This window comes from Zingiber officinale, chromosome 9B (genome assembly GCF_018446385.1).
Source record: "Zingiber officinale cultivar Zhangliang chromosome 9B, Zo_v1.1, whole genome shotgun sequence".
Lineage (NCBI taxonomy): Eukaryota > Viridiplantae > Streptophyta > Magnoliopsida > Zingiberales > Zingiberaceae > Zingiber > Zingiber officinale.
Genome location: NC_056003.1, coordinates 13,289,467 through 13,314,890, shown reverse-complemented (window position 1 = coordinate 13,314,890; position 25,424 = coordinate 13,289,467). Strand labels below are relative to the sequence as shown.

Here is a 25,424-nt window from a genome sequence, read left to right as displayed (position 1 = left end):
ATGCCCGAGGCAGGTCAGAGTGACTGGATACTCACGGAGAGACCTAGAGCAGGTCAGGATGACCGGATACCGGCGGGGAGGTCCGGAGCAGGTTAAGGTGACTGAATTCTCGCGGGAAAGGCCCAGGACATGTCAAGGTGACTGAATGCTCATGGGGAGGCTCAAAGTATGTTATGGTGACCGGATGCTCGCAGGAAGGCCCAGAGCAAGTCAGGGTGACTGGATGCTTGCGGGGAGACCCGGACCATAAAAGTAATTGTGATCCTTCTTTTGATGGGAGGATTGTTGGGATTCAATCAAAATCCCACATTCGAAAGATTTAGTAAAGATCATGATTTAAAAGGATGTAAGACATCTCTATTGGTATGAAGCATTTTGGGGAGAGCCCAAGAGCAAAGCCATGAGGGGTCTAGGCCCAAAGTGAATAATATTATGTCATTGTAGAGATATGTGAACACCTTTAGACACACCAATTATTACCCTCATAATTTCCAATAGTTGGGGGCTTATAACCTTTGGGTAGTTTCCCATCTAGCACTTCTTAAGAGAAGAGCACGCTGAGTTGTTTAGGCATTTCATGAATGACCAGGGCCTTCCCTTTCTTAGGGTCTCTTGAAGGTGGATTGTTGACTGAGAAAGCCTGTGATTGCGTGATCTTGGTGCAATCTTCCCCTTGTGTTCGATAAAGTGCTCAAGGGAAATCGTATGATTGTTTCCTCTTAAACCCTCTCTCCAATGCGGGGAGCCCATCCTTTGAGGTCGTCGGAGTTCAACAGGGGTGAGAATCCCCTATTCTTCTCTCCAACGCGACCCGCGCTTTAGCGGCCTTAAAGAGTTCAAATTCTTCGGGTGTTATGGTGATGTTAATCTTACCGATATCCTCCATCATCACGTTCTGGAATAGACTGAGAAGAGATTTCCATAGACAGAGCCAAATTTGATCATATCCAGAATCTGAGTCGAATGGGGGTGCCAGCGACGAGGCAAGAATGCGGGAGGACCTGTGCGCACCATAGACTAATCACATGGGAGCATTAGTGTCCAAAATTAGGGAAGAGTTTCCTAGTGAAGGTTCTTCAATGCTGAAGTTAGACTGAGAGCCCAGCAAATTGTAGAAAATGAAGTAGATGCATGTGCGTATGCGTGCACGTACCTGGCCAACAGGGAGAACCTCCCCTTTTATATTGTCTTTCATAACCTCCGCAATTATGAGAGACCAGAGAATGTCGGATGTCAAAGTACGTTGGGTAGTGGATGAAATACGGAGAACTCCCATTGGATGGAGGAAAGTTCCATCTTCCGCAGGTGGTAGGGCATCAGAATATTCCCTGACGCATAGCCGTTATTCTCTTGCGAGTGGTTACGATTCTCTGACAACATTGTCATTGACTTATGGTCAGACAGGCATTAGGGCAACCCGAGAGTGTAGGGGGCGACATCTAGGAGCAAAAGATAACCCAGAGAACTTGACCGGCTGAGCAACCGATCAAGCATTGACTGAGGCAATACCCAAGAGAAGGTGAGGGGACTGAGTCCTCGAGACTTGATCGGCTAAGAAGCCAGCCAGGAGTTAACTGGTGCAGTGCCCTGGAGCAGGTGAGGGGACTAAGCCCTGAGGACCTAGCCGACTGAGAAGCAGGCCGAAAATTGACTAGGACGGTGCCTAGGAGCATATGAGGGGACTAAGTCTTGGGAACCTGATTGGCTATGAAGCCAACCAAGAGTTGATATCGAGAACCGCTTCTGTGAAACATTGACGTTGTCCCTGAAGAACTTTCTGGTCTTAGTTGCTACCTCTTCTTGATTTTTGACCGTCACATCTCCTGACTATTTACCTTTGTCATATTATTGAAACCTCCTATTGCGCGCCATATCAGTTAATTTTTATCTTTAACTTTTTTTAATTATTTCTTAAAAATTTAGTAAATATACGTAACTTCGTCGTCTAAATAATTCAAACTTTTTATAAAAAAAATATATAATTGGTGGTTGTGAATATTTGTATGGATATGAATATCCGATCGTTGACAGAATCTAAATCTAAGAATGCGAATCTAATCATGTTCCACATCATCTAAGCCATCTATCTAAGATCTACCTATCCAATCCCAGCAGATTACACAGAAGAAAGATGTAGCAGCTAATTTTTATTAATTTCCTCCTAAACTTTCTCAATTTCTTTTTTGTTTTTTGGTCAATGATTTTTTTTTGTTTTTTTCATAGAAAGATGATGCAACATCGAAGTTTTTATCACCTATATATATGTCCATCCATAATTTGGCAAAGAATATAGAGAGAATAATTAGTTGAAAAAAATGGGGAAAAGACACTAAGATAAGTAGCTACTAAATCTCTTGAGACCTAGGGCTACTATTTTCTTTGATTTGTTCGATCATCTTGAGTGTACTTAGCTACTTTTTTCTAACTCAAAAGTCGTGTTAGTGATGTCTTGCTAAAGTCTACTCAATTGATTATCGGGAGAGCTATTTGTTGCTACCTTATAGCTAGGCGTCTACAAAGCGAAGAGCTGTGCAACAAGTCATCACACATGGCATGCGACAACTAGATCAAACTTGAATGGGGCTTAGATTATAGAGGTCGGCACATGAAGTTGCCCAGGGTTGTTTTGGCGAGGGTTACATTTGAGGTGATGTTGGCTAGGAATGAGCAAACTATTGCTCAATTGATAAGCCCCTCCCCAAACCCCAATGATCCAAGAAGGGCCAAACAAGAATATACATATGCAATGGTCACTTTGCATTCATATATTATTTCCATCAAATGTCTTTTATATGTGTCGTTTGACAATGATAGCGCACCATATTACATAGACAACGTAGAGGAAGAGATCTCTCAATTCATTTTAAGATCAACTAGGTGAAGATAAAGTTCCACTAGGGCATGAAAAAAGGGCCAAAGTGTGTGTGTGTGTCGATGGGGGGATTGCTTACGACACACGAGTTCACATAAAGACTACCTACATTGTTATAGAATAAGTAGGGGCAAAGTGTATGTTATTCATCCACATTTTACACATTGTTAGTTTGTGTTTATGTTTCGAGAAGTTACACAATTTACACATAAATAAAAACCTATGTTGCCATAGAATCAATACGGTAAAAATGTTCATTTATTAATTGTCGTAGAATAAATATGACAAAAATGTATAATTTATTCATAACCATGATTTCTACTCGTATAATAGTAAAAAAAAACACCATGTTAATTAAACTTTAGCATTGCTTTAGAAAATATTCTAAAAGTAAAAAAAAAAATCCCCACGCTAAAATAGCATTCACTTTCTTGGATGACTAATTGAAAAAAAAATACAAAAAGGCATTCAATTTTGATTAAAAAAAAAAGTTAAAAATACTAATTATAAGATAGTAAAAGGTGGAATATATCATCTTAGCGGTTTTACATAGTCATATACATAACCATATGTAAAAAGTTAAATCGAAAAAATATAATTAACTGATATTAGTAATTCTATCTGTACTAACCAACTTAATCTTACCTGAAAGCTCAAAAATATTAATTATAATTAGTTTAAGATCATGTTGTCTACAAATATTAAACATAACAACATGGTGATTATGGATGACAATGAATAGGATTTCATATTCTCCGTATTCATCCTCATTTATTATATCTATATCCATACACATCCCTATACCCATCGGGTATTTAACTTTCATACTCATCCTCATACCCGTCGGAGTTTCAGGTACTCATATCCTATCTATCATCCTATTATTCCCTACCATTCTTATTTAAAAATATATATATTTCAATGTACTTATCAACTCTTCCTCGTCTCATCCTCCTTCAATCAGGTGAATATTTCTCGTGTAATAGAAGATGAGATACATATTGATGACCGAATAAAGAGACAAGGTAAGTTTTTTAGACTAAAATTATATATATATATATATATATATATATATATATATATATATATATATATATATATATATATATATATATATATATATATATATATATATATATATATATATATATATATATATATATATATATATATATATCAGGTATCGGGTAGGGTATGAGTAGGATTTTATCACATCCGTCTCCATACCTATACCCAAAATATTCATATCTAAATATCTATTTACTATAATTAAGTATAAAAATTTCTTCCATATCCTCTTCCATTTAGTCGGATGATGTTGATATATACTCTTTTGTTGTTTAATCTATAATTTAAATAACTCTTATAAATATATAATTTTAAATTAATTGTATATAAAAGTGTTTCTTCTGCACTCCCAATTCACCCAGCTGCACCCGCTCTATGAGTGGCTGTACTCTGGACCTACCACTGGGTCCCACTATATTATCCAATCAAATGCCGGGCACTTTTTGTAGTTTTGTTGCTCGCCCATTTTACATCGTCCTCTCGTAAAACGATTGAAGCTCGGAATTAAACTTGAGAAAATGGCGAGTGAAGCGGAGGCGGAACTCAGAAGGAAGAATTTGGGAGCGGCAGATTATCTCTACTGTACTCAGGGCCAGGGGTAGAGTGTTTCTGGCTTTCCGTGCTTCTCCTTCCATATGGAGTCATCGACCAGATCTACCGCATATGTAGGAAGTTCACAGGGACCTCTAAGCATCCTCCCATGTCACGATATCTGTCAGCCCAGTGGGCTGGGCTTCAGAGAGCTATAGTTCTTACCGAAGGTACCATGGAGGATACATGACAAGTAAGATGCACTCTGGATTAATTAAGTGGATTCATCATCAATGGCAAAATCCGTCTGGATGATCTTCCTAGGCTGATGGGCTATGAGCGCCGATGCCAACATTGTCACGCTGTCTATGCTGACACTAACTTCGTCTCCCCGGACTAGCTGCTGACGCTGACATCGTCGTTCCGGGCCAACCGTCCCTTTCCCATGTTTTTTTTTCTTTTCTTCCCCCATAAATTTTTTAACAACTATCATTGGATACTCGGACTATAGCCAGTTAGCCGTTAACATGACTTCACCACTGTCGAGGTGACTTGTGGACATGGCAGTCGAAACACATTGACTCGCGTTTGATCAGTTATTGGCTGCTGCTGGGATTTCGGAGACTACAGTTTAGATGATAGCTGCTTGGTTTGGGGAGAGACTGGTAGGGTTGGTAGGGCTTACGATTTCTTCTGACGGTCGAGTCCAAGGAAGCCTTGGGTGGGTAAACACAATGTGGAAGAGCTATCTGCAGCCGAGTCGTGCGATGACATTCTGGATGGTGGCGAATGGTAGATTACCTACGAGGGCCAGGCAGGAGTACCTCGAGGACAGGAGTTACACTTTATGCGAAGATCAAGAGGAGACACACATCTAGATCCGGGAGTAGTTGCACATGCAACATGGAATGCCCACCTACAAAAAGATGCTACGAGTCTTCAAACAATCCTATCGTAGGACTAGAGTTTTGGTCAAGGCTAGCTAGGAATAGCTAGTTAGTTATTTGAGCAAGTAGAACTTAAGATAGAGAGTATATTTAGGAGAGTATATGTGCATGTGTATGGATCCTTGGCTGTTCAGTCTAACCTAGTGCTTTATCAGGCCTGATTAAACACTCAGTCTAGCCTTGTACATTTTGTCCCGTATATGCACATTCACACATTTTGCCGATCAAAAAATAATTTATATATATATATATATATATATATATATATATATATATATATATATATATATATATATATAATTTTATCGCGTAAAATATTATTCTAATAAACACTTTAAATAGGCTCTTTTTTTTACTTAGCAATCCACTTATATAACTCTTAATACATTGATGCTCAATTTACTAAGAAAGGTGAAAAGTGGAAGGACATAAGAGTGTAGGTGAGCAAAAGGGCTGATGATGAGAGATTCATTATTGGACGAAGGACCATCACGATATCTATCTCTTCCTTGGTATACTTGGAAAGAAAACAGATAGATTTTTCTACCACCTCAAAACGAAGATTTGGCAAGGAGAAATCAACAGTATTCTTCTCTGACAGTGTTAACACTTTCACTAGAAGATCAATTGAACAATCCCTTTCACCACTCAAACAAGGACAAAAGCTAACACCCTTGGTCCTTCACTTTGTTTTTTTTCCCTTCGGACTCAAATTATTTGCCTCTTTACTCCTTTTGCTCAGCTGTCAAGTCCCTTTCAGCTATTCATTCCCCTGTGGCTCCTGCACTCTTTACCCTAAAGCCCCTGTTTTTTGTCTGTTTCTGAAAAAGGAATTTGAGCCTTCTCCTCTCCCCCCTCCTTGCTGTCTGCCATCACAATATTATCCACTGCCAATTGTCAATTTTTTTTACCTTAATTTTTCTAAAAAGTCTTGAAAATATTTTATTTTATTTTTAAAAAAAAAAGTTGTCGAAAACACACTTATTTCACAGTTGATACAAGCAAAATTCTGGAGGTCCTTTAAGAAACAATATCCCATATTCAGGTAGCCAAGGACATTGTGAAAGGACACAAATATTCCTTGTGCTTCCTTCTCTCTCTCTCTATATCTTTTTGAACAGGGAAAGGTCGAGAGAGAAGAAGAGACAGCATGGCTTTCCTCCAGTTTGTTAAGCTCACTGTTTTCCTTCGTCGGCTTCTAAATTTTTTAGTTGAAAGAGTCTTTGGATGAAATCCAGGTAAGATATTGAGTTTAAAGATTAATTTGAGAGCAAATTTGTGCTCGCAATTCAGAAAAGACTCTAAAGTTTATAAAATTATACAATTCGGAAGGAAGGGGGGAAATATTTGTATACGTGGAAAACTAAATCAATCGCTCGATCGGCTGCCTTGGGTCGCGTCACCGCCCTGTGAGCTCACCGCGCTCTCCGCCGTCTTCTTCGCGTCCGCCAGGGCGGCGGCGGCCTCCCCTGCCTCGCCGCTTCTGCCGTTGAAAGAAGACGCGGCGGAGCCTCCAGCGGCGGGGGTGGCGAGGAAGGTGGGCTTGCAGTCTCCGGCCATGATGACGACGAAGCTCTCCGGGGGCGAAGGCTTCACGAGGGTGTCGCCGCCGCCGGCGGCCTCCGAGTCCGCGGAGGCGTCTCTTCCGTCGTCGGCGTCGAGGTAGCCGGAGAGCTTCCAGTAGGAGCAGGCGAGGATGAGGAGCGCGAAGGCGATGAGGCCGAGCATCGCGGCGAGCCCGCCGAAGAGGTACGGGACGGGGGAGTGCCACGCCGAGTGCGGAAGGCTGGTGGGGCGGTGGACCGTCGACGACGGCGGCGCCGCCACCGCGGCGCCCGTGACGTGGAATCCATTCATCGGCCTCATTGCAAGAGAGTCCTGAGCTCTGCGCTGAAGGGGTGTGTGTGGGGATGAGCAATGGGGGCTTATTTATACTAATTGCTACTTGTATTTTTGTAAATTTAACTTTTCACCTCTCTTTCTACAAATAAAACTATGGATCCATCCTACTAATCGACCACCATCAAAAGCCTCTACTTATAGCACAACAAAAACTACTATTTTATCATCATTTCCTTTGGAAATGCTAGATTTCGTATATATTTTAGTCAATTATATATGATATTGAAAATGACATAATCCCAACACAATATTCCCTCTAGATTGTGTATTTATAAATCCCCATTGAGGTATCAATACTCAAAGGTGTGCTAAGACCTAATTGCCTTCCATTTGGAGTGCACTTATCCAATAGGAGGCCCCATGCTAAAATATTATATGCAAGGTAGCCATCTCCTTCAAGACTAGTGAGAGACGCACTAAATATGCAAAGTTATTTTTAGAAAGAATATAAAAGTAATGGAGGGACTCATGAAAGCTACCACAATGATTCAAGCAATGAAATTATGTAGCGAGGCAAAGGTGCATGGTAGGGTGGTGGTAGGGTCTATCTCACTGTCATCATCATCATTATCATTATCATTATCTTTTTCTTCTTCTTTATAGTAATTATATTTTGTTTTATCATCTAGGTTTCACTCTTTGCTTTCGTAACATGAGCTTCTGGGTGTCTTTGAAAAGAATCAATGAAAGGATAGAGAGGAGGAAGAGTTCCACTTTAAAGTGCATACCTATTTTTTTTTGGGTTAAATTTCACATTCTTATTTATTTTTAATAGATGAAGATAATTAATAATATAGCATTTCTATTCCATTTAAAAGTAAAGACTATAAATATTTTACATAGATTTGGCTCTAATTCGCCTTAGAGCATCCACACTAGTTTTTTTTATCCAAAATACATAATTTAGGATAAAAAAATTATTTTATTAGATTTAGATATCCATTTTTCATTACATTATATATTAGCTTCCCTATGTTTTCTGTCTCCTATATAATGTTTAAAGAATAGAATACTCTACATACTATTCATAAATATAAAATTTAAGGAATGGATATGATAATTGATGTAATTTTATTTTAATTATTCTATCCAAATTTTAAGATAAAATTTTTAGATAAAATAATTGATATATAGATGCTCTTAATTGATATCCTCCATTAAATTAGTCAATTCATGTAATACATTTTCTACTGGTAATGATATAATGTGGTGAAGTAGGGAACATATCTTACATGATATGATGCATGCCATGATTATATGATTAAATCTCTATTTTAATTTCCTTGCCAAATATCTCTCCACTTAACCTAAATAAAACCCACGCAAATAAATAATAATAATAAATACATAAATGCTTTTACCTCAATTTAATTGAAAAAAAAAGAATGAAGTTTAAATAATTCTTCTTTTTCAATCACTACTCACTTTCACTCAGTTAGAAATGAATTGAGATCCTTATTCATATATAGTCAAATTATTAGTGACTATGTGTTTTTTTTTTTTTTTTTGCCCATGGGATAATGATTGTAATGTTCAGGGAGTCGAAATTCAATAAAGAATTTCATCACCTCTGTATAGGTCCCTGTCCATGCACTTACCAATTTAAATTTCTACTGAACTTTCTCTCAATTACATGAGTTAATCGTGAGGGACCACTAACGTGATGGTACCACATTAGTGACTATGTTTTATTGTGTATTTCGTTAATTCTTTAGTTCTAGAAATTCTCTTATCGCACACTTGTAATTAAATGCAAACGTAGACAATGAATAGCGTTGTCCTCGCCCTATTTGCTTCATCAATAACACTTCGAGAAGCAACCAACACATGCCAAAGCTCCCTTATAAAAGCTAAGTCTTTAAAAAAGAAGCATTGAGTTGATATAAAAAGGTAAGCTTTTTCATTGATCCTTCCCCTAACTGATTGCCTAGATGGTTGGATGAGCAAGGAAGCCTGTGATATATATATCAAGTTCATCTTTTGGGGTTTAAGGTTTAGAGTTTAGAATTCATTAGATCCCTCTTTCTCCCTCTCTCTCTCTCTTTAGCAAAAGGAGATAGGAACCGTGCAGAAACCTCATTCCTTTACCACAGTCATGATAACAACCCACCAAATGCCAAAATAATAATGCATCACTATATTGTGCAGATGCTGATAGGGTTTGTGTTGGAATCTGCCATCACAAGCTGCAGGGCTTGCACCACGCACGCATGAATACAGTCTCATGGTTCTCCATACATTGCACCCAGTGAACCCATAATTAATACACTAACTATTTGAATACGAATTAATGCTGGTGGAGAATCTCAGTGCTCATGATGCATGCATGCCACCAGACGTTTTAGTCATGTGTTCATATATATTAGGGCTGCCATTGTTGTTTATGTTCATGCTTGAAGGATGAATATTCCCTAACTGTAGACTATATGATCAGGGTGTTAGCAAACTCTGTGTGTATATATCGATCGAGTGGGATTCCAATTATGATTATTAATCATGTGGGCTGCAAAATGACTATTCGATCGAGTGTTGGAGGAAGGAAATCGAAAACACTGGTGATCAGGATCAAGGCATGCACCTGATGATGTCTGCTAAGAACATGATCCCCCACCTCAAAGCAAAAGTTGAGTACATGGGGAATCTGATTCCCAACCATGCCAATGAAATATTTGAAAAATATGGATTGGAAATAGAATTAAAGTCTAACATTGAAAAATATAAAAAGAGCATGGATTCAAAAAGATTAAGATATCTCAATTAGTATGAAGTTTTTTTTTTTTGGATAAAATCTAAAATAAAATAATTTTTTTGGTAAAATTTAAAAATAAAATAATGAGGACTTAGATCTAAAATGAACAATTAATATCATATTATTATGAAGATATATGAATTTTTCAGTCCTAATAAAATATGAATAATTAATCTAATTTACTCAAATCCTAAACCCTTAAACCCGTGTTTGACTCGATAAAATATTAGTGGCACTTGTGAAAACTTAGGGCAATGCATGAACATACTTCTTTTTCAAAGTTGATAGAAAAAAAGGTGAAAACTCATGCTCCTCGAAGAGCAATTAAGTTTATAAGAAAGTTCTATTGTTAGATTATATATTATTTGTTTATAGTTTTTAGGATAATTTGGATTTTTTTCTTTTTTATTTATAGAGTTTAGGGTTTCTTAACTTAAGTATATAAGACCTTATACTCTGTATCAATTTTAAGATCCAATAATATAGTTAGTTTTTTCCTTCTCTTAATTTCTACATGGTATCAGAGTGATTTTCCTTCTCTGATCTAATTTTTTCTACCACCCCTTGTCATTGTTTCATGTTGCCGCTGCCGTCTCCTACTTCTGCTATTGATTTCGGCGCCAACATCTATTTTCTATCCTATTGTTGTTGATTTCGGCGTCGACATCTATATTTTATTGATTTCGGCGCCGACGTCCTGTCCTACCGATTTCAGCACCGATATTATTTTCTGGCAATTTCGGCGTCGACGCTATTTTCTATCGATTTCGGCACCGACGTCCTGTGCTGTCAATTTCAGCCCCGACGCTCTTTTCTACCAATTTCGGTGCCGAAGTCCTATGTTGCCTATTTCGGCACTGACGTCCTTTTCTACTGATTTTGGCACCGACACCCTGTGCTACTGATTTCTACATTTGATATCCTTTTCTGCCTTAGATTCTTTGTGTGACCACGGGTCGTCCTGACATCAGTTTTTACATATCATACAAATGTGTATCCTTACAGTTTGATTATTCTGAGAATTATTCATTCTGTCATCATGCCTGGTCGTGCAGATGCTTCGTGAAAATCTGATTCATATATGTTTAAGCAGTTTCAACAGTTCCTTGCTTCGCAGCCCTCTGCCATGCCAGCTTCGAATTCCTCTCATATAGGTTTGTCGTCGTCTAGTATTTCAGGTATATTTTCATCCTTGTGAATTTTGGACTCTAGTGCCTCCCATCATATATCATCCAATTTGTCATCTTTTGTTTCTTTTTCTCTCAGTTCATCTATATCTATTGTGACTACTGATGGTACTCCTATATCATTAGTAGGTGTTGGTTCAATTGTTACATCTTCTTTATCTCTTACTAATGTTTATTATATTCCGAGTCTTACTTTAAATCTTGTTTCTATTAGTCAATTATATGAGTCTGGATACCTAGTCTTTTTTTCTTCATCCAATTATTATGTTCAGGACTCGTAATCTCAGAGGTTGATTGGGACAGGTCATAAGCAAGGAGGACTCTATGTTTTAGATCAACTTAAATTGCCAGAAGTTGCAGCTTCGAGTGTCAATTTATCATCTTTTCATCTGAGTCGTTCATGTTCTGATTTTTACTTGTGGCACTCTCGCTTAGGTCATGTTTCAGCGCCTCGTTTGTGGTTTTTAGCCTCTACAGGAGCATTAGGACCTTTAAAAAGTTTTGATATTTCTGATTGTATTGGTTGTAAAACTAGCCAAATTTTCTACCTTACCATTTTCTAAAAGTCTTTCTTTTTCTTCCGCTCCATTTGATCTTATCCATTTTGATGTGTGGGGACCCTCTCCTATTCCTACAAAAGAGGGTCAAGGTATTATGTTTCATTTATTGATGATTGCACTTGTTACTCTTGGGTATATCTTATGAAACACAGGCCTGATTATCTTACAATTTTCAATAACTTTAAAGCTCTTGTGAAAACTCAACATTCTAGTGTCATAAAGTGTTTTCGTTATGATTTGGGGGATGAATACACTTCGAATCAATTTTCATATTTACTTGCTTATGATGGTACTATTCATAAAACATCGTGTATAGATACTCCTGAACAAAATGACGTGGTTGAACGGAAATATAAACATCTTGTTGAAACATCCCATTCATTTTTATTGTCTGCCAGTGTTCCTAGTATCTTTTGGGGGGAAGCAATCCTTATTGCTGCTCATGTCATTAATAGAATTCCAACCTCACACAATTCATTTTTGTCACCTTTTGAAAAATTATATGGGTATGCTCTTGTTTATTCCTTGTTGTGTATTTTTTGTTGTCCTTGTTTTATCCTTCATCCACATGCAGAGCATAATAAGTTAGCCTCTCAGTCTGCTCTTTGTATCTTTCTAGTTTATGGTGTTAGTCAAAAAAGATTTCGTTGCTTTGATTCTATTAGTAAAAAATTGTATGTCTCTCGTCATGTTGTGTTTCTTGAGCATATTCCATTCTTTGCTATTTCGCCTAGTTCGCATAATATGACAAAATCATATCTGTTTTGCATTGATCCTTTTAATACCGATATTGAGAAAGATTCACCCACAAATTCTACTGGTAGTTCAACTAAATCTGATACTTTGATCCCCAAGATATCCGCTCCATATATTCCTCCTTCTGCCACTACTCAATTATCTCCTGAGGTTGCGGATGATCCTTCTCTCCACCGTCGTTAATTCACTCATGTTCGTAAGTCTACTAAACTACCAGATTTTGCTTACTCTTGTTATTCTCATTCTTTTGTTTCATTTGTTGCATCTATTTATTGTCTTTTTGAGCTTGAATCCTATAAAGAAGCTGTTTATAACTCATTTTGGCAGAGTGCTATGACTGAGAAACTAACTGCTTTGCATTAGAGTCATACATGGGATTTGGTTCCATTGCCACTAGGAAAATATACTATTGGTTCTCATTGGGTATATAAAATCAAAATTAAATCTGATGGATCTATCGAATAATACAAAGTTCGTCTTGTTGCTAAAGGTTATTCTCAAAAGTATGACATGGATTATGGAGAAACATTTGCTCCTGTTGTAAAAATGACAACTGTTCGTACTCTGATTGCTGTTGATTCTGTTTGTCGATGGAGAATATCTCAGATGGATATCAAGAATGTATTTCTAAATGGTGATCTTCATGAAGAAGTTTATATGACACCTCCTCCTGATATTTCACACAAATCTGGTGAAGTTTACAGGCTTTGTAAAGCGCTTTATGATCTTAAACAAGCACCTCGTGCTTGGTTTGAAAAGTTCTCTACAGTGATTACTTCATTTGATTTTCATCCTAGTAATCATGATTCAACATTGTTTGTCAGATGTACGAGTGTAGATCGTATTCTTTTATCATTATATGTTGATGACATGATTATTACTGGTGATGATTCTGATGTGATTGCTTCCTTGAAGTCTGAGTTAGCTCGTTGTTTTGCTATGAAAGACTTGGGTATGGTACGCTACTTTTTGGGCATTGAGGTTGTTTATTCTCCAAAAGGTTATGTTTTATCTCAGTTAAAGTATATATCTAATCTGTTTGGACGTGCTCGTCTTACTAATAATAGAGTTGTTGATACTCTTATTGAGACTAATGCTCGATATTCTCCATATGATGACTCACCTTTGCCGGATCCTAGTGATTTATCTCACCGTGACTCGTCCAAATATTACGTATGTTGTTCATGTGGTTAGTCAATTTGTCGCTGCACTAACTACAGTTCATTGGGCTATTGTTCTTCGTATTCTCAGGTATCTTCAGGGCACTCAATTTCAAAGCCTTTTATTTCCTTCTACTTCACCTCTTGAGCTGCGTGCATACTTTGATGCGGATTGGGCTGGTGATCCTATAGATCGTAAATCTACCACTGCTTCTGTATTTTCCTGGTGATTTCCTCATTTCTTGGAAGAATAAAAAACAAGATATTATTTCTAAATCTTCCACAGAAGATGAGTATCATGTCATGGTTTCAACTACTTGTGAAATAGTTTGGTTACGTTGGTTGCTTGCGGATATGAGTGTCTCTCTTCATCAACCTACTCCGTTATATTGTGATAATCAGAGTGCTATTCAAATTATACGCAATTCAGTTTTTCATGAGCGGATGAAACATATTGAAATTGATTGTCACATTACTTGTCACCATCTTCAGATTGATACTATTACATTGCCTTTTGTTCCTTCAAAGCTACAGATTGCTGATATATTTATCAAGACATATTTCGTTTTATGTTTTCGTTTCTTATCTGACAAACTCTCAATAATTCTAGCTGTAGCATCATGAATTTGAGGAGGGATGTTGATTATATATTTATTTGTTTATAGTTTTAAAGACAATTTGAACTTTTTCCTTTTTTTTTATAGAGTTTAGGATTTCTTAACTTAAGTATATAAGACATTATATTCTGTATCAATTTTAAGATCCAATAATATGATTAATTTTTTCTACAAGTGACACTTGTGAAAACTTAGAGCAATGCATGAACATACTTCTTTTTCAAAGTTGATAGAAAAAAAAGGTGAAAACTCATGCTCTTCTAAGAGCAATTAAGTTTACAAGAAAAGCTCTCATTTTTACAAGTACTCCACTTTAATCTTTAACAAGGGGACACCAATAGGCCTTTAGCTTAATGGGCTCATAAATAGCCTAAAAGCTCCCAATTTCCCCTTGAAAGTATTTCTAACTCAACAAAATTTTGAACTATTTCAATCAAAAAACCGAAAATCCATAAGCCTACCCATGTTCAAAGGGGGAAACAAAACAACACCAAAGGCTTAATATCATATATAGCGATAGTGAATACGTTTGGAAATCGGATTGAAGTTCAATGAATAAAGCTAGATATCAGTGGAACCCATCCATGTGAGAATATGAAGGAAAGGATGTGAATTATGAACCTTCAAAGCAAACACTGTAAACAATGATGCCTATGGTCTTGTCATGTGGTCCTTAGGGGCACATGAACAATAATAATCAAAGTGCAAAAACCCTGATATTTTGCAAGAAGAACAAAGACAAAATAAATTTAATTATTTGGAATGTTAAATATGAAAATGCATTTTTGCCCTGTCAAAATAAAAAAAAATAAAATTCTAACATTTTTGATGTATATATTTGCTCTGTCAAAATAAAAAAAAAATCTAACATTTTTGATGTATATAGCATATATCCATCTAAATCTTTGAATACCATTAAATAAAATATAGATGGGAAATTAAAAAGAGTCTCTTATTTTCGTCATGATTAAAAGGCCACTTCATTTTTTAAAAAATATTAAAAAAATTTATATTCTAAAAACTATTTTATCCTAATTAGTGTAACTTTAAACAAAATTTCCTCATCCAATTTTGATCCATCACTCTATCTCCTAATAATTATCATCAAAATACCCTTGGTAATAGTGTAGTAACAAAGTACTTTCTTAATTTTTGTATATTTAAAAATTAAGTTTCAATTTTAATAAATTAATGAATAATTTTTTTTTAATAGATGATTAATTTAAGAATTATAAATTGATGGGCCAGTCAGTACGAGCAATATCTAATAAAAAATTTTTATAGTTGAGTTAAAATTAATTAGTATAAGTTAGAAATCTTGTTCCAATTAAAATATATGATCAGTTTTGATCCAATTGAATCGTTTAAATTAATATTAAAAAAATTAAGTTAATAAAGGTTTTTTTTAAAAAAAATTTCCGTAATATATATTACAAAAATCTAATCTATTTATAAGTGGTTTATAAATTTAACTTCGAATGAGGCTATAGATTTGTCAAATCTTATGAAATCTAAAGACTGAAATTCATAAACCGGTTCGGGCAAGTGTCGGCTGACTAAACCGTTTATCGAACCAAAAGCGTGTTTACGTGTCTCTTTCTTCCTACAGCTGGACTTGTTTGACTGTGTCACTCACTCGTTCGTCGTCTCACAGTCCCAAACGCTAAATTTGCCGCTTCAATCTCTCTCGAGACGCCGATTCGGTAGAGCCGAGATCGCCGCTCCTTCATCGAATCCCTAATCTCTCTGCGGCCCCCGGCGGCCGGTAAGAATCTGTAGCCATTCGTCCAACCTAGCGTTCGTTGATTCCTTAGATCTCTCGTCTTCGGTTTTTTAGGGTTTCGCGTTTTCTTGATAGATCTCTAGTTGGTTGGTCGCTGGTTGGACGCTGCTGCGTCGCCGCCCAATACAGAATATTTTATCTGAGATCCTTGATTTATTTTCCTTCTTGTTATTCTTTTCTCTTTTTCAAATTTTGTTTTCGGAAGTATAAATTTCAGCTTCGCAGATTGCAAGTCTTGGTTGAAATAGCATTGATGCTGCTGTGAGATTATTCTGGAAATATTTTGATCCTCCTCGTCTTTGAGATTTATGCTTTGGTTAGAATTAGAAGTCAGTGACACACGGACATTTATCAGTCACTGTGGCTTGCATATTAAGTACATTAAGTTGTCAAAGGAGTATTTTTTCAGTTCACTCGTTGATAAGAGTCATTGGACGACGTCTATCACAAGCCAAATTGATTCAAGATTCCTTCTCATCAACCTTTGTGCAAATGTGAGATGATTTGAACTTTTATTTACATTCCCGGAGTTCTACATAACAACAGAACCAACAGTAACAAATACATAACACTATAGCTTTATTACTTGCCTATTGTTTAGCTGCATTCACACAGGGCGGGAAGAATGACCTGTATTGTAGGATAGGCAGTACATACTAGTCAGGATTGGATTTGGTTATGTGCATCAACAAAATTCAAGGTCTCTTTATTATTCAAAGAAACATTTTAATAGGAAAAAAAGTAAGTATTTGAAGAGCGTATCAGCTTCTGAAATCTTGTGCACCTGTTGGGCTAAATTTTTTGAAGAATATGATATGACTTGTTATATTTTATGGGTTTGTGTGTTTGGTAGTTAAGAAACAACATCTACAAAAAAAAAGGTCTACTAGAGATGAAAATACTAAGATGAATGAATGAAATTAATAAAAAAAAGATGAAATAACAAAAGGAATATTATTATCTAGAAGCAATTAATGTTTGATGAAATAGATTATGATGGTATGAGCATATTTAAAGGGGATTAATAGATACTTTAAATAGACAAGTTATATCAATTAAAGTTGAAGTGTAACTACATCTTCCATAGAAAATTTTACTTTATTCTAAACCAACATGATTTGGATATTACTGGTAATATAACACTTCAAAGAGATCATTGATGGGATAAGATTCATTTAACCAACCTTTAATTGTTGGGACTAACTTGGTTTCTTATTCCTGTATTAAATTAAATGCTTTAGACCTTTTGGGTGAGGCAAAATTAGAGGCCAAACGAGTGTAATTCAGTATTCCTATGAACTCAATTTGTGACATAAATCATTATGAAGTATGATTCTGATTATCAATCCAAACTCTATCAAGTCCCTGTTTGGCGTGCATTTTAAGGGTTTTGACAATCTTATCAGGTTTCTAAGGAGCTGCTGCATTCAGAATTGATGGTCTAAGTATTTTATTATAAATTACTATTGATGTATTGTCTTCCAATTTCTAAACAATTGAGTCTGAACCTATGATAAGTAACACACTTTCCATATAAACTCTTCTTACAGCTTATGGCTTTAATCTTTTACTGAACCATTCACTATGACTGTTTTAGCAAAGTTGCCCACCTTTTTTACTCTTCTATTTAGTGTTGTTTCATTATTTTGTCGTAATGGGTTATTGGCTGTTAAAAATATCTCCAACATTCTCCTTGTTTATGTTGGAGTATTTCATTGACCTTCATTTTTCTTATACAATAAATTTCATCAAATATTGGTCACCTAGAACAGTTCATATATTTGTATCTAAGGAGATACTTGATTTATGGATTTTGTACCATAGTCCATAAAATGGAAGTAAATTTTGCATATGACTTAAAGGAATAATGATAGGAAGAAAAATCTCACTTGATACAGTTTAAACTAGGTGTTTTATCTCCGTTAATGCACTGACATTAAGTGTCACGTGCAGAACTTTTCAGATGCAGGGCTTGTCTCAGTCTGTCTAAATGTAACCAAAACTATTTGCACTTGGCAAGATATTTATAAGGTGCATGATATGGCAAGCATTGTCATTACATTAACCAAATAATCTAAATAAAAACAGGCCAACATAGAAGCATACACATGTTACATAGTTATGCAATTATCTCACAGTCAATATTTTCCAAGTTTATGCCTGTTACATGCACAGAGATTAACTTTTAGTTTTTACACACTCGACATCATTTGTTTACAAGAGGAAGTTTAACCTTGTTTGATTATGTTAATGGATATGGAATATCCAACAAATTTTATTTCCCATAAGCATCTTTTCCTTAGTTCTCTTATCATATCATTCATAGTGCCTGTGCATGTTTAACTTGTTTCTAATTCAGTGTGTTCATACTTGCTTCCGCCATGTACATCATCCTTGCCTACCCTTCCGCATCTTTGATTATATGTCAACCGAATGCAATATCATTCTACCACAATCAAACAGACCCAAGTCAATCAGTTTTTGTCATTATCCCTCAATTTCTTTATGCTAAATACCATATAATATAAAGAAATTTGGGATTGCTACAAAACATGGTTACTTTGTATTTTTCTTCTGTTGGCTATTCCACTTTTTCATGTGCAATTGTTCTCTTAAATGCTCATTATGAAGCTGCTCCAATGACACATATATGGCTGCAAGTTTTCCCATAGCATAACCATGACTCACTACACTTTCTATCTGATACAGGACCTTGGGCAGCTTAAAGCATGATGGTTGTCGATTCAGTGTCTTCTCCTCGAAGGAGATCACAGCCTGCAAATTTGGTTGCATCCTCATCTAAGAAACCAACGTCAAGCCTCGAGGAGTCAGATGGTTGGTCTATTATCTTCCAGCGGCACAGGTTCCTATTGACGATGCTAGCTCTCTTGGCATTCCTATGCACCATCTATCTGTACTTTGCTGTTACTTTGGGGCCTACAAATGCATGTGCTGGAATGTCTGGAGCTGAAAAGGATCTTTGTGAGGCCAAAGCTGCTTCTTTGCACAATGGCAAACTCAAATTCTTTTGATCTGTAACGGAAATGACCTTGTTGCATTGGTTTTCATGGATGATTCATAATATTTCATTGGTCTCATTAATGACAAAAGGGCATTGGAAATACGTGCTTTGTGCGTGAATGGCACAATTTTTTTGTTTTTTGTAGCAATGTTTGCGGATTTAGATTTTGTCTATTGATCTAAATGCCCCAGATTGACTTCTGATTTCAATCATGTATGGAATATTTCTTAGCAGTTTGTGAGGAATGCTGGAGAAACATTTGTGAAACATTTCTTGAGTTTTTCTTTGCAGTTTGTGAGGAATGAATGAAGCACAGCTCCCAGTTGATCGGAACTTGCCATTGTGAACCATTCTCTACTGTTCTATGAATAATTATAGAATCAAATCAAAAGGACTACGCTGGAGATCTAAATGGACTGAAGTGTTAGTAATCTGTCGTAATATACAAGAATATCAAAGCCCTGTTGAAGCAACCACCTCATAGTTAATGTTTGGTTTTGATTAATCATCGAATGAAAAAGAATCTTTTGCATTTTTTTTTTAAATGAAAAACTATCTTTTGTAATATAAGAATATGAACATGTTAAAGAGTACCAAAAGTGGTTGGATCATGCCCAAAATAATGATGAAAAGAGACTCAAACTAATCAACTAGTAGACTAAGTATTAGTTGATATAGTGAATTCCAAATATAATAATTTCATTAAGGCAGGTCTGTTAATCAGAGGTGACAAACTTGTCAAGTTTTCTAAGATAAATGATTGATATTAATTAATGCATTCAACGTATTCAATATCAAACATGAATAGCTAAAACTAGTTATTGTTATGAGCTCTCTATCAAATAGCACTGGGTTCTAGTTTTTTATTTTAAATTTTGCCTTTAACAATTCCTTTGTTAGAAGCCAGAAATTGACTTTGAATTCCAATACAAAATGCATTATTAGATTGAAAATTTCCCTACTTTAATGCCCAAAAGCTAGTGGCTTTAATTGAATCATGGTACTGGTCCCTCCCTTTCTTACTGCAGCATTTCAGGCCACAGTGGGGTAGCTTAGCCTACACTCTCCCCACTTTTAGGGTTTAGAGACATGCAATGTCAACAAAGCTTAACAAACTAATCTTTTATGAAGTTTTAGTTAAGTTTGATCCATTTAAATTTGACAACTTAATTGTAAATGGCATTCAAGGTAGAGACATTTGACCTATATCATTTATTTTATTCATTTCTTCCTTTTTGCTTTCAATCAAAATTGCTATCACATGATTTCTAACCCACTAGGAGCCACAAACCATGTTAGGTGGACCAATGTCTTCTTGCATCACTCAAGAAACTTTGATGTCTGATGTCTGATGTCTGATGTCTGATGTCTGATGTCTGAATTGATAAAGAGACGACATGAATCCTAAATTTCATTGATTCACTTATTGACTACCCTCCATCTGAGATCCAGAGCTTAGAGTATAGACTCCTCTCATGTTGCGAAGGAGAGGTGGTGGGAGTCTCCTTGTTCGCGACATGAGTGGCATTTGATTCAGGATAAACACGACTGAAACACGCGTTGTTCAGCGAGAGTGTCGCATATCGAGCAAAGTTAGCTCTGCTTTTGAGATGAATTTGAAGCTCTTCCTAAAGGTCCTGAAAACTGAAGCAAAGTTAGCTCATCAAAACTTGTAAAAGCAAACATCACAAAGGAAAACATGGTCAAATTAGTCATCATTATTTAACATCTTGTTTGTATCATGAAACAGTACTGCATATTACTCTTCTCTTGCTTCTACCTCAAGTGATTAGCATCATCTTAAAATAAATTTCATATTGGTCTTGCTTCTTCTCCAAGTTATCAACTCCATCAACACTAATTTGTCTTTAACAATACTTCCATCCTTCATAATGATACCATAAGAAGGAAGAAAGAAACAAACAATACACATTTAAATGCCAATTACTCTACTAACGTGTCAATGAACCAGCCAAATAATCTCTAAGCCAATTGGGTGACATCATGACATGAAAGGAACATGACAGCAAAGGCATTAGACTAATGGAAAAGAAGAAAGAAGACACAGTTGTGTTCCATTACTATTATTATTTTTGTTTTGGTCCATTCAAGATTTCAAATGGTTCAAGGAGAGGCTAAAAGTCAATTCCATGAAGAGAAAAAAGAAATGCTTGGACTGTGCAAAGTCATACAATGCATAGATTTCCTTGATCTGGTATTGATACAATTCAATCTATTGTTAATAAATAAATAAACAATGGGACAACTTGCAATTGTTGATGAAGTCATTGTCCACACCTGCCCTTGTCAATCCACTGCAGCAGAACAGATCATCTGTAGCAAATTTCATTTGATCACGGGTTGTTTAGCACTTCAACCTGATGGCAAATCCAAGTCTTCTCAGACATTGATTCAACCAGCAAGAGTTTTGGAACAACTATGAGAAAGAACGAAAAAAACAGTTCTTGACAACTTCATGTCTTTGATAAGAACTCAAAGCTCAATGTGAGAACTAGCACAGAACAATTTGATGTTATTAGGAATCAGTAGAGTGAATTGTATTTACACAAGGCACAAACAAAATGAAACAACATCGAGCAGCTTAAGCTACTTACTCACAATCTATTCTACCTCCAGTGCAGGTTTTGGTCTGGACCTGCTGAAGCATCTTGGAGGAGGAGAGAATTCACATGGTACAACAGGAAGTTCCATCTCTCCTTTTAGAATCTTTACGATATCGCCACTGTCGGGCCTCAGCTCGGGGATCCTTTGCAAGCACAATAGAGCCACATTGATGCAAAGGGTAGCTTGTTCCTTGTTGAATGAGCCCTTCAGCCTTTCATCTACAAGCTCTAAGGGATTGCCGGATTGAGCTAGCAGCCTACACCAGCTCACGAGGTTGGCCTTTTCCAACTTCACCGGCGACGACAAAACATGCAAAGGTCGTCTTCCCGATACGATAACGAGGATCAGAACCCCAAAGCTGTATATGTCAGCCTTCTCCATCAATTGATCGCATCTGTGGCATTCCGGAGCAACATAGCACACAGTGCCTCTCATGCTTGTTGTACTACTGAGCTCCCTACTAAACAAATCGCCACTGAACATGTCGTTGCTTGCTGATCGGCTCCTCTTCTTCCTCTTCCAACCTTTTCGGAAGCTTAAGTCGTCCTTCAATTCCCGGCCTCGCCTAGAAAAGTTGTCTCTGCTAGTGATACTAGACTCTTCGCCCCGGCTACTGATCGTTCGAAACCACTTGGGACCTTTCTTGCAGTGCCCCTTCTGGCTAAGCTCTGCAAAGTATTCTTCCTTCCACCATTCTCTCATCTTCCTATTCTTTCTGTCACAAGCAAGAACTCCATTCTTCTTGCTTTGTTTCTTGTCTGCATTCTTTTCAGAAGAATTGATTGAGAGGAGATTGTTGCTGAAGTGAGGAGATTTATCAGGGGAGATCCCGACTGGGAAATCCCAGTTGGGATTGCCGGAAGAGCCAATTTGGCTGCCAATCCACTCCTTGACATAATCTTTGCTGCTCAATTCCCCACTTTCATCCTGCTTCCACCACCACTGCTTCCCCCATGGGCCGCTGGACTCCGACCTTGCATCGTCCAGCGGCGAAGCTGCGGCCAACTCTTTACTTGGCTCGAAGCTAAAAATCCCATCTTGGACCGGCGAGGTGCCTTCCGCCGGCTGTCTGGAGTCGAGGTTGTTGGATGGAGAAACGCGGAGGGCAAATGAAAGGTGGGCCTGTGGGCTCTCGGGGACGAGGTCTTGACTCTTGAAGAACTCCTGGCTCGGTCCGAGATCCTGGCTGAAGAACTCGGAGACGAGGTCGGCGTCGGTTTTTAAGCGAGATAGACCGAAATCGGAGAGCTTGGCCTGGAAATCAAAGCCGAGGAGCACATTGCTAGGCTTGATGTCGCCGTGCACGACCGGAGGATCGCACTCGAGGTGGAGAAAGGCGAGGGCTTGGGCGACATCGAGGACGATGGAGACGCGGCGGTCCCAGCTGAGCGAGGATCCGGAGATGAAAAGGGCTTCCTGGAGACTCCCGTTGGGCATGTACTCGTAGACGAGGAGGCGGCGCCGGCGGCCCTCGAGGCAGTACCCGATGAGGGAGACGACGAAGGGGGAGGGGCGGAGGGCCGCGAGGACGTGTAGCTCGTTGTGGAACTCGCGGTCGGAGGTGGCGAGGTGGGAGGGGGAGGATGAGGGAGAGTGGAGGAGACGCTTGACGGCGACGGACTTGCCGTCGGGGAGGATGCCGCGGAAGACGGTGGCGGAGGCGCCACGGCCGATGGAGCGGGAAGCGTCGAAGGAGGCGGTCGCTGCGCGGAGGGAACGGTAGGAGAAACGGTGGATGGGGGAGGCGGGGGGAGAGAATGGCGAGGGAAACGGCAGGGTTGGGGAACGGCGGGAGAGGTAGAGGTAGAGAAGCAAGAGGAGTACGAGGAGGGCGAGGAGGAGCAGGGTGGAGGCGGATACGGAGACAGCGAGGAGGAGGGTGTGGTGGCGGTGTGTGGAAGCCGAAGAGATGGGGGGAGGGCTGGAGGCGAGGCGGCGGTAAGGCATGGAGGTCGCCGGAGATGGTGGCGGCAGAGGCCCTGAGTGATGGGAGCAGATTGAGAATAGAAATAAAAAGTGGTGGGAATCTTTATATATGTAGGGAGAGAGTAGGAGGAGGGAGATGGTTTGCGCTTGTAAAAAGTTAAAAAGTGAGGGGTGGTTTTGGAAACCGTGTTAATTGGGTTAAAACTTCAAATAATAAATACAAGGTAGAAAATTAGAAAAAGCGTGCGATGCTTTTGACCTGTGAAAGTGGGAATATTTGGGGACGTGTGGAGTGGGGTAAGTTGAAATTTTGAAAAGGATGAATAATGAATTTTGAGTTTGTTAAAGGATGGATAAGTCAACTACAACATTTAGTGGATCGATCAAATTTCATAAAGGAAATCTAAATAAATGAACTTAAATTTAATATTCATTTTATAAGAATTTATTTATGTTCATTTAATATATATAATATTAAATAAATAAATAAATTTAAATTTATTAAATTAAATAAATTATATATATATATATATAAATCAATTTCAAGCTAAATCTCAAGTTCACAAAAAGAAAATAAGTTAAGTTTCTTTTCAATGATTTTTTTTTTCATTTTAAACTCGAGTTGATTAACTCACCAAACAATCCTACATATACTCCAATATGGAATAATTTTAGTTTATGCTAATATAATATGAGGTAGCTTTGGTCAGAATTATTTCTAAGTATTGATTAATTATTTTATATTATAATAATTTAATTTAAAAATTAAATGAGTATCCATCATTTATATTTTTACCAGGTAAACATTTTATTTTATTTTTATAAAGTTAAATGAGCAATCTTCTATGCTCTTTTTAAACTGATCTATCCAAAATATCTTTACATTACCTAATTATTTAGTCGTGTAGAAACTAGTAACTAGATTCTACACTCGTAGAAACTAACATTTATCTTCTACGACATGTAAAAACTATCAACTAGCTTCTATAATATATTATTTAATCATTCAACCTCTAGTGATCTAACGTTATGACCAAGTGTACAAGAGAAGCCCAACTAGGTCAACAAGCCGACCGGATAGCTGACACAAAGTCCAGACAAATCGACGGGCAGACCGGATGTCTGGCACAAAGCCCAGCTAGGTCGACGGGCTGACTGGATAGTTGGCACGAAGTCCAGACAAGTCGACGAGCTGACCGAATGTCTGACACGAAGTCCAGACGGATCGACGAGTTGACCGAACGTCTGACAGGTAAGTTAAGGTAAGTCACTGGAGGGGAGTGACTATGAGGACGCGTTCTCAGAAAGGGAACTTAGGCATTGATCCAACTTAGAATCATTTCAGAACTCTAAGTTGAGATCCTGACTAGATCCCGGTCTCTGCGAGATAGAATCTAATTACTATTCTTTTTTAACTGTGCTAGCACTTTATTTTGCAAGGTGATATAATTTACATTGTGCTTCGGACTAATATTTTCTTGCAGGGAGTTGAAACTGCTAGAACATGGAGTCCAGGCGCTCGGAGGTCCGGGCGTCCGGAAGGGATCCGAACGTCTGGAGTGCAAATTCTATCTTCTCATCACGTCGCCACGTGGAGCTCTACGGTTGGTTGGGCTACGTCACACTCCAAGTGCCCGGAAGAGATCCGGACGCCTGGAGCCTCATATATAAGGAGGGTGAGCCCTGGAGCAAAGAATAATTTACTACAACGTCTTCCAA

The 25,424-nt window shown here is 37.7% G+C and overlaps 2 protein-coding genes across 4 annotated transcripts; both read right to left on the bottom strand.

Moving 5' to 3' along the window:
* Positions 1-6,669: 6,669 nt before the first annotated feature.
* LOC122024286 (protein GLUTAMINE DUMPER 2-like) lies at positions 6,670-7,430 on the bottom strand. The gene has a single exon (XM_042582877.1). It carries the CDS (start codon positions 7,282-7,284, stop codon positions 6,787-6,789), a length of 498 nt encoding a protein of 165 aa, XP_042438811.1. The 5' UTR covers positions 7,285-7,430; the 3' UTR covers positions 6,670-6,786.
* A 12,959-nt stretch (positions 7,431-20,389) lies between these two features.
* On the bottom strand, positions 20,390-23,810 carry LOC122024887 (putative receptor-like protein kinase At1g80870). 3 transcript variants are annotated; one of them, XR_006123521.1, is made up of 3 exons: positions 21,770-23,810; positions 21,453-21,532; positions 20,390-20,791 (listed from the first exon to the last, which is right to left on the bottom strand). XR_006123521.1 is itself a non-coding variant. In XM_042583610.1 (2 exons), the coding sequence occupies exon 1, from the start codon at positions 23,724-23,726 to the stop codon at positions 21,777-21,779; it is 1,950 nt and encodes a 649-aa protein (XP_042439544.1). In that variant the 5' UTR covers positions 23,727-23,810; the 3' UTR covers positions 21,338-21,532; positions 21,770-21,776. The 3 variants fall into 3 exon arrangements, 2 of the variants coding, with proteins under 2 accessions (XP_042439544.1, XP_042439545.1); XM_042583610.1 differs by lacking the exon at positions 20,390-20,791 and having other exon boundaries at positions 21,338-21,532; XM_042583611.1 differs by lacking the exon at positions 20,390-20,791 and having other exon boundaries at positions 21,338-21,532; positions 21,774-23,810.
* Positions 23,811-25,424: the final 1,614 nt, after the last annotated feature.

What these genes read in the sequence shown, in the direction of transcription:
- LOC122024887 (XM_042583610.1), bottom strand. Translation starts at nt 23,726, where the DNA reads ATGCCTTACCGCCGCCTCGCCTCCAGCCCTCCCCCCATCTCTTCGGCT.
- LOC122024286 (XM_042582877.1), bottom strand. Translation starts at nt 7,284, where the DNA reads ATGAGGCCGATGAATGGATTCCACGTCACGGGCGCCGCGGTGGCGGCG.